Source organism: Ovis aries, chromosome 1 (assembly GCF_016772045.2).
Source record: "Ovis aries strain OAR_USU_Benz2616 breed Rambouillet chromosome 1, ARS-UI_Ramb_v3.0, whole genome shotgun sequence".
NCBI lineage: Eukaryota > Metazoa > Chordata > Mammalia > Artiodactyla > Bovidae > Ovis > Ovis aries.
In genome coordinates this window covers 14,074,031-14,089,495 of record NC_056054.1, presented here as the reverse complement: position 1 = coordinate 14,089,495, position 15,465 = coordinate 14,074,031, and the positions used below count along the sequence as shown (strand labels likewise).

The following is a 15,465-nucleotide window of genomic DNA, read 5'->3' as shown; positions in this document are numbered from 1 at the left end:
CAGAATCCTTCACACCTCACTGTAACACAGAGATGTCTGATACAACCTGATGGATTGACTGACTAAGGTACTGCTGAATTTGGATATGGAGGGACCTGACTTAATCCAAGAAATAACTTGATCTGTGAACAAGGTTTGTCACAGCAATGATCTCCTAACTTTGAACCGGAGATGGAGGCACTGGACCATAAACTAATCCAAAAAGAACGACGTAATTAAAAGCTGTTCTTTCCAGACAAGTTCTAGCACAGAATTGACCTTCCTCTCAAGGCAGATGGTTCTACACCAAACTGCTTTCCTTTCGTCAGCTGAGACGCACTTTCTTCCAAATGTCATGTGCACAGCTCCACAGGGCACTAGCGTGGATGGAGTGTGTACCTGCTGCAGTGTCGACTGAAGCTGCTGCTCCCTCTCCTCTGTTTTTTGTAACACTGACTCCCAGCACTGGTTCATGGTTTCCAAACGGCTCCTTAAGCTGCTGGCATCGTCTCCAGCACTAGACTCAAGAAGCTCATTGCCAGCTTTGTTGACTGTTTCCACTGTGGCTTGATGGGCCAGAACGTCATTTTTTAGAACCTAAAAAATGTTGAACAACATAATTTATCTCTACAGGTATCATTAAGCCTGGCTCTCTAAGGTATGCACAACACCAAAAAACTTCTGGTGGCAGTACCCAATCTCAAACCAATATAGTCTTAGAGATAAAAAATGACAATACTTACATGGTGCTTTGCGAGCTCAACTTCAATGACTTTTGGGTCTCCACTTACTGGTCTCTGAGCGTCCAGCAACTCCTCAGTGTGAGTCAGCCAGCTCATTAGTTCCTCTAAGGCATGCTGGAACTGGCCAAGGGCCAAGAGAGCACCTTCCAGCTTATGCTACTCAGAAAACGATACGAGGGAACGTTTGTTAGGAAATTAGGAAACAGTAGACAGCAGTCCACTGGGTGCACTCTGCCATTTGCCTTACCTGCCTATGAGCAATTTTCTCACCCAGGTTCTCCCAGAGGTGTTTGAGTTCTGTCAGGGGTTCCCGGATAATATCTCTGTCCGTTTCGTCAGTAGCTTTCTTTAACATTAGTTCACCCTGGTGATTGAGCTTCTCCATCTCAATTTGCTGTTGGTAAACTTCCACTTTGAACTCCTACCAAAGACATACTAAATGTCAGCAGCACAGCAAGTCTTTAAAAGCTAAAATGGGACCTCTCTGGTGGCTCGGGGATGAAGAGTCCGCCTGCCAGTACAGGGGACACTTGTTTGATCCCTGGTGTGAGAAGATTCCACATGCGACAGGGCAGGTAAGCCTGTGCACCACTAAAAACTGAAGTCTGTGCTCCACAACAAGTACCTAGCCCCGACTCGCCGCAACTGGAGAAAGACGGCGCACAGCGACACGGACCGGACCGAGCACAGCCAAAAGGCAAAACAACCTGCAGCACCCTCCCCCGACGCACCCCCAGAACAAAACAAACAAAGCCTAAAACGAAGCAGTCCTCCTTCAAAAACCGCTCCCAGGGACAAACCTTCATTTCATTTAACTGATCTTTAACAGTGTTGAGGTCAGTGCCGACAGGGGGCATTGTGCAGAGTTTAATCACAGTGTTATCTAGCCAGTCAAACATAGCCTAAAAAAAAAAAAAAAAAAAGAGTCAAAAAACAAAACTATGAGAAATCACGAGACAATTAGCATGATCTCTGCTAAACAGAGTTAAATCGAAGTACCTTGTGCTGTTTGTGCACTGAAGTTGGGGAAAGAGATAAGAGATAATGATCTTTACTTCAGTAATACAGGGACTTAAGAATGAAGCCAACATGACTGGAATAATGTCCAAAATGAACTACAATCTGGAAAAACTAAATACAAAAAAAAAAAAAAACCAGCCAGCTAGCAAGCCCATGATGTGCTGCAGCTATTGTGCCAAGCTGTGCTTCAAGATAACCTAGGTTTGGAGTTTCTAACAAGCAATGACTTTGACAGCAAGGCCAGCTTCACTCTATAGCCTCCATGAGGATAAATTATAGGATAAGCATGCAAAGAAAAACACGGTAAGAAGCCTAAGCTTCTGATGTCAGAACCTTCCTCATCAGAAGTGGAAAACTGGCTAGGAATACAGCGCGAACACCTCTGGTTTGAGAATGCTGCAGTCCTGGGAAGGTGACCCACTCACGAGGGACAGAGAAACCATGGCACCTGTGTGTCCGCGGCAGTCACGCTCGGCTCTCACCTGGAGAGTGTCCTGGTACTGCACAGCGGCTTGCATGGCATCCTCAAGCTTTTCCAGCCTCTCTCGCCATGTTTTGTTTAAGTTCTCCCAGGCATTGTTCATCTAGGGGAAAAGCAGTCAATCAGATTCCCCAATTCCTCCCACTCTTAGTGCAAGTCCGCTCACGTTTCATCTGAACCCCTTGTCCACTTCTCCACACCTCATCAATGCTCTTCTTCACTTCCGGCTTCTCAGTTTCTCCGCAGGCAAAAATCAAATCTGCTCCAAGGATTCGAATAAACTCCAATTCCTCATGCAGACCATCTGTCTCTTCCTTAATAGTCTACATGAAAATGAACAGAACATTAGCCAAAACAGAAGAGGAACAGAACTTCCCAAACTTTGCAAATGTAATTTATACCCCATCAAGAGCAGATGCTGAACAGAATGATCAATTTCATTAAAGTCTTTCAGTGTTCTCAACATTTCACTCATCTAAATAGTGGAGCTGCACAGTCTGATTATTTTTCTAATACATACATCAAATATATTTTTAAATATTAACATTAAATATATAAAATAATCTGACAAAGGTGCAATGAGCTTCAATAATTTCAGCAAAGGTCTGCAGAGATTATAATCTATAACCAGAAGTCTATGATGGAGAAGTATATCAACAAGGATAAAACAGGAGTATAAGTCATAAATTTAAGAGCTGGGAGATGTGCAAAATAGGAATGCTAGACTACATAGTCCTGAAGAAAGTCAGTTCAGTGTCAGATTCTAAAAACTGGTTCATGGATTGCCAATGACAGAGATGAGGAGGTGGAAAACGGCCGACATAAAAGACAGACGTAAGAGAAAGAATACAGAGTATCAAGACTACCTTGGCTTATCCTAAATGGACAAAATGAGGTAAGAAATACATTTAATAAAAACTAGGCTCCACCCAAATATTAAACAAAGGTATGTCAAAGTATGGATGGTTAAGTCCAGAGTTTCTTTTCTACTTCCTATTTTTCTACAGTTAATCGAGAAATAAGGTACACCAAAGTGAGGACGGAATTCAGAAATGAAAGCAAACCCAGATTTTTAAAGCACATTCTAATAATCTGAATTGTTAAGTTTAAAACTGATGACAGAGCTACTTTTGTGTGACAGTCTGCTGTGTATCACAACTGGTGATTGCATGTACCTACACAAGTGGTTAAGCCTGTACACTAAAAAAAGAAAGAAATTTACTATAACAAGCCCCCGCCCCAAGTATAAAGGCATACTATTAAACTTAAAAAAAAAAGAAAAAAACAAAAACAACTTTTAAGGCACTCAGCCTAAGCAGCTAACACAACATACTTGGATAAAGTGCTTTCCTGGAAGAGGTTTTGTTTTCTTACCTCAGCAGCTTCAACCTGTTGCTTGATGATGGATGGGTCAATGCCAGGGCTTTCCAAGTCATGCACGATATCCTGGGTATCTTTGATGGTGGTGAGGAGGGCTGCCATGTCATACCAGAACTTCTCTGCTAGCTCAAGGACATCGAGGAATTTAATTTCTCGCTCTTCCGCCCGAGCTTTGATGTCCTCCCAGAAGAATACCATTTGATCCAATTTGTCCTGGATTTCTGAGAGGGTGCAGGAGAGTGAACCAGACTTCTCTAAGGACTGAAATCAGTCTCATCAGATATTAGATCTAATCCTCATATTTTCACTGAAATGATACTTTAAAAGGCTCTAAAAATATATTACTGAAAGAGAGTTTTCTACCTTAGCTTTATTATTTCCATATTCTCATTTCCCACTTGTGTTGGCCTCCCAAATAAAGAGATCACAGAGGTAATGTGGAAATGAGTTATCTGTTAAAAAAGTATTGCTAAGACGCTTATAAAGGGGCTTGGATGAAAACTCTATTTCTAGTATTCTGCGTGGAACCTGCTATGTTTCCCATGGAAATTGTATAAAAGGTAGTTATGTTCTTCCCACTACTGGTACGGCAGTTTCCTCATATTAAGAAGGTAAAGGAGCATTTGTTTCCTGGCCTGGGAATCTAACTACCAATTGTAATCTTGTTTCAAAGGAGAGATGTGTTCTGAATTCTAAATGATTCATAGAATACTCATTACTTGGGTACTGCCTTTGCATTCAATGAAATACATCTGGTGGGATGCTGGAGGTAACCACAGCTTAGAATTTAAGATTAAAAAAAAAAATTATTAGATTAATCAAGCACCTTTTGCAGCCAGATCCTTGTCAGCTCCTTGAGATCGCCCAATGAGCTCTTCTCCACGGCGCTTCAGGGCCTCGAAGGACGGCTGCAGTTTTTCCAGCTCCACGGTGGCACTCTTGTTGTCGCTGACGCACTCTCTGATCTTGTCCACTTCAGCAGGAATCAGCGGTGGCATTCGCAGGCGAGAGGAAAGATTCTCCAGAGTTTCCAACATGGGCTCAATTTTATCATGGAACTAAACAGATATTGGACCATGAGCCATCACAGCAGTGCTGCATCACACTTCTGGGGTAAACGTTAGGGATTAAGGCCAGTGTATAAATTTACTATTTCGGATAAAACCTATGCTCAACCTAGCCCTAGGATTGTCAAGTGCTGGCTGTGGCTAAGAAACCATTTTGGGTACAGTACACTAGAGCTGGGCCATCAGAAAAGTATCTGATGACTCAAAAAGCTATTGCTTAATATACCAAAACTCAACTCACATTGTTAATGGTGCTACAATAGTTTCCCTATTCCAACTAATGTGATGAAAAAGGGACAAGACTATGAAACCAGTGAGAGTCAGTGTGTCAACATCTCAGATGACAGCTGCATGCAACAGATTAGACCAACAAGTTAGATGCCCTCCACCAACTGTGTAAATGGATGGGGAACTCAATACGCTACATGACTTGGAGTTTAAAAGTACCATGACATGCAATTCAACAACCCACCGGATGTAATAGTGAGAAAGGAAAATGTTGACATGATGAAAGATAATTAGGGAAGGTCAAATCTAACCTTATTCCAAGAGAACTACTCTTTCCACTTTTCTACAGGTTTTATAACATATCTATAATTGTAAAACTGTGATTTTCAATATAGAGCAGAGAGGGGAGAAAAGGGAGCAAAACAGATAAGCCTGCCCCCTAAAGCCAACTTTGGATTCATCAACTAGAATAAGGCTCACCAACTGTTCAAGGTCCTATAGGAAATCACATGGTAAACAAAATCCCTTCCCATTGCTCCCTCACTTCTAGGTTATGCCCCAAATGAAACTGGCACAATAGACTGCATTAATAAAATTTATACCACTAAAGTTAAGGCAAGTTTCCTTGTAAATAACCCTCTCAATTCTCAGCTTCAAAAGAACACCCTAATCCCAATGGGGGTGGGCACCTTACCTCTGTAATCTGTAATGGTGGGCGCAGTCAACACAACAATGAAATGTGACGATGTGGGGAAGACAGGAGCAGGCAGCAACAATACAAAGTAACACATTCCACAATGTGAGCGGAGATGGGACGGAAGGTGGGGGAAACGTGAGTGAGTACAAATATCAACCAAGAGTACTGACTAAACGCAGGCATCAATTACCCAGACATAACAGTAATATATTAGTTGAAAAGTATGTAGTTACATGCTTTAAACTCTACTGCTGGTGGTTTGTTTCTCCTCGGCTCTAACTTCTCCCTAGTCAAGTATCTTTCTCTGAATGAGGAGCAAGCTGGTGGCCTCTTGAGCAGGAAAACGAATGTGCTGTCTGCATCTTGGAAGCAACAGGTCCAATGGCAATCTGACTTCACTTGAGGCATTTGCTGCTTCAAGATGAATTTACCCCAAAATCACCTCTGTTAAAGGATCACCACGATATCAAGTTTTGAAGAAAACCATACAGACAATTGATACACCAGCCAAGATGCATTTCACCCTCCTCCTAGCTGTCAGTGTAACCAATGCTTCCTGGAATAAAAATGCAAATGGGCAAAGGCTCCCAGTCTCTTGATAATGTATCACCAGCATACATGGTCTGGACATTCCTGGGCATACGGACATACTGATACAGAGCCTCCTGCTTAGACTAAAGGACAGCTGAAGGTTATATGAGTTTAAGACACAGACATACCTGAGCCGACTGGGAAACAGCCTCGTCCAGAGCCAGGGCCCGCTGGCGCACCTCCTCTTTTATTTGGGCATATGTGTTTTCTGCTTTCTGGTATTTTTCTTCCACCATTTCCCCCTCTTCAGGGTTTAGCTCCTTTAGTTGAGGGCCTATCTTTAGCAGTTTATCAATATGAGGTTTGTGTTCAGCAATGGATTCCCTCAGTTGCTGTGTAAAAAAATATGGATTAAAATGAGTCTTTTAATACCAGTTTGTTTGTTTAAATACTGTAATCAGAGCTCATACCAACGGAACAAACTAAACTGATAATATCCAGCAAGTCCCAACATCTCACCATTTATGGAGGGGGCGAAAATCTAAGTCTTAGGGCACTGACTCTAATTCCCTTGATTTTTAAAAGCCAGTTCAGATATTCCGCCACCCAAGAAGCTTCCCAGAGACAGCCTCCCTCACTCTTGCTCTCAAAACAAAAGTATCCCACTGCCTTCTGCACTCAGAAGTACTTTGTACTCCACTGCAGTCTCAGTGGTTTAACGTCTGTCTCCCTGTGCAGACTGGGAGACACTAAGCAGGACAAACTACAAACAATATTTCTGGGAATCCAACTGCTCCTTGACTCTACGGCTGGCTACTTCCAGTTCAATCTCCCTGTTACAGGAATGCAGAGATAGGAGTAAGCACAAGCCATATACAAACAAAATAAACATAAAAAACCCATCTTTGATGGTAATACCATCAGCTGAAGTGTCTACAAATTCTCCTTTCATCTTAAGTCTCTGCAGCAAATTGCTTTCTGACATTCCTGAGGTGGGGCTCTCACTCCAGCTGGGGCCTAACCACAAGGAAAAGGCCACCCAACCATACCCGAGTCTGCGAACACTGTTGTCGCTGGAAAGAGTTTAAGTTCCCTTGATTTTCATGTGGCGCTTTGTTTACTTCTCTAATACTCACATTCCTGACATCTCTATAATCTCATTCTTTAACTGATTCATATTAAAGAACAAAGGAAATATTTCAGATATGCATTTTTCCTGTGCAAAGAAATTCTAATGGGTTAAGAATTAACTTCAAAACAGACTTACACTTGGTAGGTACTCATAAACAGGCTGTTTCTCAAACTGTGCAGCCCATCTCCAGTTGTGCAATTAAATAAAACTCGGCATGCTCCTTACCCTCATTTCCTCTTGCTGCTGCCTGAGCTGCTCATGATCAATAGCCGGAGGAGGTAACTGTGCTATGAGTGCCCGAGTCTCCTCAATCCAGGGACTGAGTTCCTCATAAGTTTCCCAAAACTGGTTCACCAAGACCTGTGCCCGCTCTAGGCGTGCGTAACGCTCTGAATTGAGCAGACTAATGGCTTCATATTGCTGTATCAGAGACTCTGTCTTTTCCTATGGACAACAAAAAGAAGTGTAAATATTATTAACGTGATGAATCCTTCTTTAAATAAAAAATTTAAGTAGATATACACTAAAAAGTATAAAGGAATATACACTAAAATGCAAAAAAACAAAAATCAATTAATCTAGCAAGTTTACAAGTGATTTTTATATTCTTTATACTTAACTGAATTTTTGAATTTTCCTATCACACATATGCATTATTTCTATAATTTTTAAAACAATTTTGCCAGCAGTAAAATAGCACAAGCACAACACAGCAAAAACAGCCCGTTAGTGAGTACCTTTCACAACTTCAGATCCAGCATTATTGCAATAGGTTGGTTTGACTGTATCAGGGGCTACAGTGGGGATTCGCTCATCAACTTTCATCTGTCTTTTCCTCTCTGATAAGAGTGTCCACAAACCTGCTATTTATACTTCGCATGTTTCGTATGAGCAGCTCAATTTATGAAGATTTCTGAGGAAATAGTAGTTACCCATGCCCTTTACAAAAAAGGCTTCCTTTGTGGCTCAGCTGTTAAAAGAATCTGCCTGTAATGTGGGAGATCTGGGTTCGATCCCTGGGTTGGGAAGATTCCCTGGAGAACAGAAAGGCTACCCACTCTGGTATTCTGGCCTGGAGAATTCCATGGACTGTTTAGTCCATGGGGTCGCAAAGAGTCGGACATGACTAAGTGGCTTTCACTTTATAAATAAAACAAACAAAACTGGTGTACAAATGGATTCTGTTGGCCAATTCTTTTAGAAATGGGTAACAATTTTTTTTAGAAGGCTCTAAGGTCCGTCTAGTCAAGGCCTTGGTTTTTCCAGTGGTCATGTATGAAAGTGAGAGTTGGACTGTGAAGAAAGCTGAGCACTGAAGAATTGATGCTTTTGAACTGTGGTGCTGGAGAAGACTCTTGAGAGCCCCTTGGACTGCAAGGAGGTCCAACCAGTCCATCCTAAAGGAGATCAGTCCTGGGTGTTCACTGGAAGGACTGGTGCTTCCAATGCTGAAGCTGAAACTCCAGTACTTTGGCCACCTCATGCGAAGAGTTGATTCATTGGAAAAGACCCTGATGCCGGGAGGGATTGAGAGCAGGAGGAGAAGGGGACAACAGAGGATGAGATGGCCAGACGGCATCACCAACTCGATGGACATGAGTTAGAGTGAACTCCGGGAGCTGGTGATGGACAGGGAGGCCTGGCGTGCTATGATTCATGGGGTCGCAAAGAGTCGGACATGACTGAGCGACTGAACTGAATTGAATTGAAAGCAGGAATTAATATCTGGATCTGGTTCTGAAAAATCTATCTACCTGGAAACATAACTCATTACGGACTGAGGACAAGGAGCAATTCCTCTGTTATTAAGAACATGGATTTGCAATGCATTTCACATCATACAGTATGGCTGTTTAGACATTTGTGAACACAGGGTGAGGAGTCTGAATTCCCTAGGACATCATCTTGGACTTAAATATCACTATCAGTAATAGAGGGGAAAAAACCCTTCTTAAACTATCATCTCACAATTGTACTTCCAAATTACCATGAGCAAGATAAGAATATGGTGAATAAACACATGTAGTTTACCTGCAGTACAGCTTTTTGCTCCTCCCCACATGTGCCAAAGATTTCACCACGATGACTGAAGAGTTCATCCATGGAATCTTTGTGTCGAATGATGTCAATGGAAAAAGCCTTTGAAAAGCAAACTATTGTTAAGTAACACAAGGACCCCGAGCCTGAGTTAGTGAAAAGTCAGACATACTCTATGAAAAATCCTTTGCTTTAATAAAGTCACATTAAAAACTGTTCTTAAGAAGTTTGACACTTTGTCTATCCACCTATCTCCAATGCTTATCTTTCAGTAGCTTACAAAAATATCTTCCGCCCTGAAAACCCACATAGAAAATTGCTAACTATTCTTTCCTGGATTAACAGACCTGTTTCTCCCTTTTCACAAAGCAAAAAGTCCCTTCTTCATCCTAACCAAATATTTATAAAATTAAGTCTCTATCCACCATCATGACTCTAAATCATTCTACTTGACTTGGAATAGCCAGAAACTCTGTGCTAGTCACTCTAAGTGACTGATGATTCTTCTAGCTCAGAACGGAGTGACTGTGCCAGTGACGTACCTTCTGAACCTGCAGCTGAGCTGTGGTCTGGTCCTGCTCCAGGCGAATTGGACCCAGGGCCATCAGTTTCCGTTTTGTTTCAGCAACCCAAGCTAGCTCTGCATCAGCAGCTTGCTCATACTGACAGACATATCGAAGAAAAATGAACATATTACAGCCAGTGTCTTCCTTCTAAGAATTCTAACTTATTCAACACAGAAAGGCCTAGATTTCCAGTAATGCAGTTTACATCTCATAGAGTAAAGCCCAAATTGGTGAGAACTTCATAAAAGTTGCAAATCCAAGATGCAGAAAATTTAGCATTGATTATATTTCAACAAATATGAGTTGATCCTATTCCAACTTCTTTGGAAAGACATTCCAGAACCCAGTCAATGGTTCCATAGCTAGAAATAACAATGGAAACTAAGACTCTTCAAAAGAAATACACTTTCTAATGAGAGTACTTTTATGAGACTGTGCTCTCTTTCTGCCAATCTTTTTTCCTATCCACACACTAAATAGCAGTAGTCATATGTTTAAATACAAACTTAACATGGCAGCAGATGGCGGAGCCAAGTTAACTTGGAACTACTCGCTTAGCTGAAGAAGTTTAAGACTGCCGAAGAACAGCAAGCCTTTAAATGGGATGCAGCAGGCAATGACAAGTCATACGCAAAGACACCAACAACAAGAGAACATGTTCTATGTGGCCACTGTTTAATAAGGGCCCCTCAACCTTCTGTCTCTTCCTTATCAATGTTGCCCAGTTACACTAATATTTAAAGAGAAGTTCCCAAGTGTGATAAATCTCATTCTTAGATATCTGGCCACAATTTGGAATCAAAACAAACTTTCGTGGGGTTCAGAAAGCAACTACCTATCACCATGAACCCAAGGGGTCATGTTATATTATTTTTGCACCATGGCACATTAATAGGTGCATATCCACCTACAAAGGAAAACAACTTTTCCCAGAAAGCAGGAAGGACAAATGATTGAGGGAAACATGACACCTGTGTTTACTGGCAGCATTCTATTTTGGATGGCTCTGCTATTTTGGTTAGCATATTTGATAGTAATTATAGTTCTTGGTTCTGTCCCCTCTTCCATCTAATGCTGAAACACTTGATGATGTCAAACTAAGACTGATGCATTCAGACCTTTTCGATCTAGGTATTATCTACCCTTATCACCATCTGCCTCTAAGCAGGGCATTAGCAAGGAAAGGGCCCACACACTTTTCTTTTCCAAGTTCTTTTCTCCTCAAACGGGTCAAGCATCTTCAGTCAAACCTAGATCTACCCTCACATAACTTTATCAAATCACTTCCTACCACTGAGATAATTTGCTGCATCAGATTTAGCTTGATCTCATTTATTCCTATTCCAGAAACTGTATGTATGTGGGTCATAGTTTTGTACTTCCCATATATATATATCCCTGCTGCCTAAAATATTAATGCAGGGGTGTTTATAAAGATTACCTGTTGTGATCTCTGAATAGCAGCATCAATTTCATCCACCCTTTGTCCAACAGTGTCACTGACCAGCTTGTACTGTTCGTTGGCGTCGGACACGAGTTTATCCAGCCCTTCTCTGGCTCTCCAGGGCACCAGCTCTAAGAGAGCACGGCTCACCTCATTCACTGTGTCCAACACCAGCCTGTGCTCCATGACCTCCTTCTTCAGTTCCTAAAGAGGGAAAAAAGTTTTCAGGCCATCTCTTGCTAAATTAAGCACATTAGCAGCTGTGCTGGGTGGAAAATGCTCACTCTACCACACATCCCAGCAGGGCTCTGACCTCCTTCCTTCACTTATTTTTTTTTCTTGTCTCAGATTTTTCAGTCACTCCACAGCCTGACTTTAGGCTCAGCTGCTTAGAACTGTCAGCAAGACTTTTCAGGCCAGACTGTCTCTGGGTAACATGAATGGTATTTCTTGCTTTTTTTCCTCCTTACTTCAACAGAATGATAAATAATGCTTTAATCATAGGCATTTATTTACCTCAACAAATGCATCGTATTTCTGTGCATCTAGAACTGCACAGGTCCTGCAGGAGAATTAGAGATGACTATGAGGTACTCTTTTAGAGAGTGAACTATGACAGTAAGTTCTAAAATGTTCCATATGAAGCAAGCTTCCTAGGGTATTCAGATTCAATCTTTTTTCTTCTTCAGACCATGATAAATGCTCTTATATAGGCCTGTCCTTATGTCAAAACTTATTTTTCCACGAATAAACAGAAAACAAGGCAGACAGACATTTTTGGTTTAGATTTCAGGTAAAGATAGATGGTGTAAAACTCAAGAATTGGAACTTCAGGATTCTAAGAGAAAAATTCTTTCCCTTTACAGTGTGGGATGTCAGCTCACCTTCTGTCTCTGCTGAAACTGGGGTATTTGTTCCCCTGTGGGGGACTGTCCTCCGCTGGCTGCCAGCTCCTCCTCTACCTCCCTCAGCCACCCAGTCAGTTCCTCATATGTAGACTGGAACTTGGTGGCCAGCTGCCGGGCTTGCTCTAAGGTTCTGAGAGCCTTGGAGCTAGTGACTGTGATGTCTGCATAGCGAGTCTTTATGCCATCCAGCTTCTCTTGAATGAGCAATACCTCTTCACCTGTGGGAGACAGCACACCGTTTATTTGTGTCTAATAGGCTACAAGGGAGCCCTTTTAACCTCTCTTTATTCAAGTCAGAGCTTAACTTTTATGGATACTCTCTCCCTATGGCAGTGACTTCACCTAGCGTCCCACACCAAGGGAAGTGGGAAAGAAACCTTCAATCAATAAAAGAAATGACTTCTGAGATTATTAGGATCTGAGTTTGACTGCAGGTTTTTCTAGACACTTTTCGCATCTTTCAGTAAATGCTGGTAATTCAACATATTGGAGGGCAGGGAGAGTTTTCATCTATAACCAGATCTGAGACAATATAGTGTTTCAATAAAAGATGTAGCAGGAAATAGAAACCCAAGCCCCAGTCGCCAGGAAGCACATGATAATACAATCAGTGAGTATTAAGCCCCTCCCATCTACAAAGAGAAGTGGCTAGTGCAGAGTGCTGATTAATGTCTGTATGACCAGGCACTAAGAGATGCACTTTTCAAAGTACCTGTGGTTTGTTTCAGAAGAGCCTGACCGTTTTTAATAGCTTGATCTACATTCTTCTTTCTATTAACAATTTCTTCATTTAAAGCCTGAAAGGAAAGAACACCATTAATCCTAAAACTATGACACAACAAAGTGGAAGAAATGTGAGACCCTTAAGAGACCAAATTTAAAATAAGGAGATGAATATCAGTTTAAACATGAGATATTTGATTCCTTCGTTTTCTCTTTGGTTACCCCTTTAATTACTCAGAACAATGAAATCAGATACTTATAGGCAAGCCTTCCTTTGATGAGAAGAGATTTAGGACTTAATCCACTTTACTAACCTATTGGTACCAAACCTGAGCCCAAGAAAGGCAGAAGAAGAATTCAGCAAAAATGTCTACTATGTCCAAAACAAAGGAAAAGGCATAAAATTCAAAAAAAGAAAATCAGCAATAACAGGCCAACTTAAATTAGAATCCTAGTTAAAAACTCTCAATATCTGAAGTCAATGAAGTAGAAGAATCTACCATTTCCAAAGAAATTCCATAAAAACAAAACAAAAGGGCAAATTGTTCTTTCTACTAAGATGACCCAGAACTCCTGCACTTCGAGCATATAAATTCTAGAAACATTTAAAAAGTTACCACTATATGATCAAATGCTGAGCACTGTTAAGTAATCTGGTTTTCTTAAAGTTTTGGGCATCCCTGGTGGCTCAGATGGTAAAGAATCTGCTTGCAATGCAGGAGACCTGGGTTTGATCCCTGGGTCAGGAAGATCCTCTGGAGGAGGAAATGGCAACCCACTCTAGTATTCTTGCCTGGAGAATTCTATCGACAGAGGAGTCTGGCAGGCTACAGTCCATGGGGTTGCAGAGGGTTGGACATGACTGAGTGACTAACACTTTGTTAAAGTACATACTCCTCTGCATAAGTGCTCAAGTGGTAGCTGAATGATACATTCCTGAGTGATGTAAAACATGAGTTGGAATAGAGATGGCTCCTGATTACACTCTGGATCATCTTCTAGAATTAATGACTCAGTTTGTTAAGTATTTCCATGGACTCATCAAAAAATAGATTAGTCCTTAGCAACAAGTCTGTAACTAAGCACTTGTGTATAAAATAAATTTGAAATGTTTGGAATAAAAAAAAGGGGGGGGGGAGAGAGAGAAATGAAGACAAACATGAATTAAAATGACAAAATAACTTAGTAACATAACCAATAAGAATGGAAAGCATGAATACCAGGTGGTCAGCATGCTGCTTCTCGAGGACATCCTGTCTGTAATCCTTTACGAACACTGAACTGAGTTTGTCCTCAACCTCAGCCAGCCAGTTGAGCACCTCCACCTCATCCTCCCCGAAAAGCCTAGCATTAGACAGGGCTTGTTCAAGCAGGGCTGCTTTCCGACAGCACCGGTCTTGAATCTCACTGAATCGGGCCTGCAACGAGTCTAGCCTTTCTGACAGCACAGCCTGCTCTGCAGGACTCGTCAGGGAGGAAAGGGACTGCCCAACTGTGACTGCCTGGTGCACATCTGTTGCATGGCTTTCTATTTCTTCTTCCAGAGCCTGGAAATCCAGATGGAAAAAATGAATAACAGAAACAAAATAAATGAAAAGTAAACATGAGACAATGAATCACAAATGATATAATAAATAATAATATATAAGTTTACCTATGGAAGGGTAAAAATAACATAAAAACAGAGAACAAAAAGCTGTTTTTTCTGATGGTAGCCTATAAGTCCAATTCTGTTTTTACTTGAAGAATGTGACTAGTCCAATTAATAAGTGGACCATATTTTAAGTTAAACTTATTTAAAAAAACCCAAAATACATCTTTTAGAATGCTGCAGGAAGTTTTCTAGGATTTCTGATTCCAGTTTTGTGTTTTCATTTACCATAACTACTTCCTACCTTGTGCCGAATGATCTGCTGCTGTATTTTAGCAGTCTGGGTGCCAACAGGTTCTGAGTTGGCGAGTTTTTTCTCTGTGACAGATAAGAAGTCAGAAATAGGCTCAGCTGTCTCATGGAATTGTTTGGCCAGAACCAGGATATCTTCCAGCTGTTTCTGCCTACACGAATATATAGAACAAGCTGCTCAGGCAAAAAGTCACATTAAAACTGTTAACAGTACTATATTCAGTAAAAGACCAATCTTAACCAGGCACATCTGAAATATCAATAGCAAACAGAACACACAGAAAACAGCACTTTGCTGTTTTAAAGGCTTGCAGTACCTTATTTAGGTTCTGTCACGACCTTGTAAGGTAGGCATCATTATGCCACTATTATAAACAGAGAAAACCAAGCCTGAAGGCTTAAAGAAAGATCTGTCCAGATCGCCCACAGGGTAGCAATGGCACAGTGGGAATTAGAATCAGACCTTCTACTCTTTCTCCTATGGGATATAGCACGTGCATCCTCTGTGCATGTGACCAAAATAACGTTTAAAGGAGTGGAAAATCGATCAGTCTTCATTTCTCTTTTCCCTGTCACTGCTATCTTCACTTATGAAGAGAAAAGACAGGATTTGAAGAGCACAAGTA

At 41.3% G+C, this 15,465-nt stretch overlaps 1 protein-coding gene across 7 annotated transcripts in view; it reads right to left on the bottom strand.

Annotated features, from left to right (window-relative positions):
- MACF1 (microtubule actin crosslinking factor 1) overlaps window positions 1-15,465 on the bottom strand; it is a 326,239-nt gene that overhangs the window by 35,496 nt on the left and 275,278 nt on the right. For 6 of the 7 annotated variants that reach the window (XM_060395413.1, XM_060395429.1, XM_060395401.1 and 3 more), the window contains 17 exons: window positions 14,832-14,991; window positions 14,157-14,483; window positions 12,926-13,010; window positions 12,190-12,431; window positions 11,303-11,509; window positions 9,838-9,957; window positions 9,290-9,397; window positions 7,484-7,702; window positions 6,315-6,518; window positions 4,430-4,661; window positions 3,598-3,824; window positions 2,424-2,546; window positions 2,225-2,326; window positions 1,523-1,624; window positions 970-1,143; window positions 723-878; window positions 379-576 (listed from right to left, as the gene is read on the bottom strand). In XM_060395413.1, the coding sequence (XP_060251396.1) occupies window positions 379-576; window positions 723-878; window positions 970-1,143; window positions 1,523-1,624; window positions 2,225-2,326; window positions 2,424-2,546; window positions 3,598-3,824; window positions 4,430-4,661; window positions 6,315-6,518; window positions 7,484-7,702; window positions 9,290-9,397; window positions 9,838-9,957; window positions 11,303-11,509; window positions 12,190-12,431; window positions 12,926-13,010; window positions 14,157-14,483; window positions 14,832-14,991 (2,986 nt within the window). The remainder of the gene's footprint in view (window positions 1-378; window positions 577-722; window positions 879-969; window positions 1,144-1,522; window positions 1,625-2,224; window positions 2,327-2,423; window positions 2,547-3,597; window positions 3,825-4,429; window positions 4,662-6,314; window positions 6,519-7,483; window positions 7,703-9,289; window positions 9,398-9,837; window positions 9,958-11,302; window positions 11,510-12,189; window positions 12,432-12,925; window positions 13,011-14,156; window positions 14,484-14,831; window positions 14,992-15,465) is intronic. The other variant, XM_060395547.1, reaches the window with a different exon arrangement.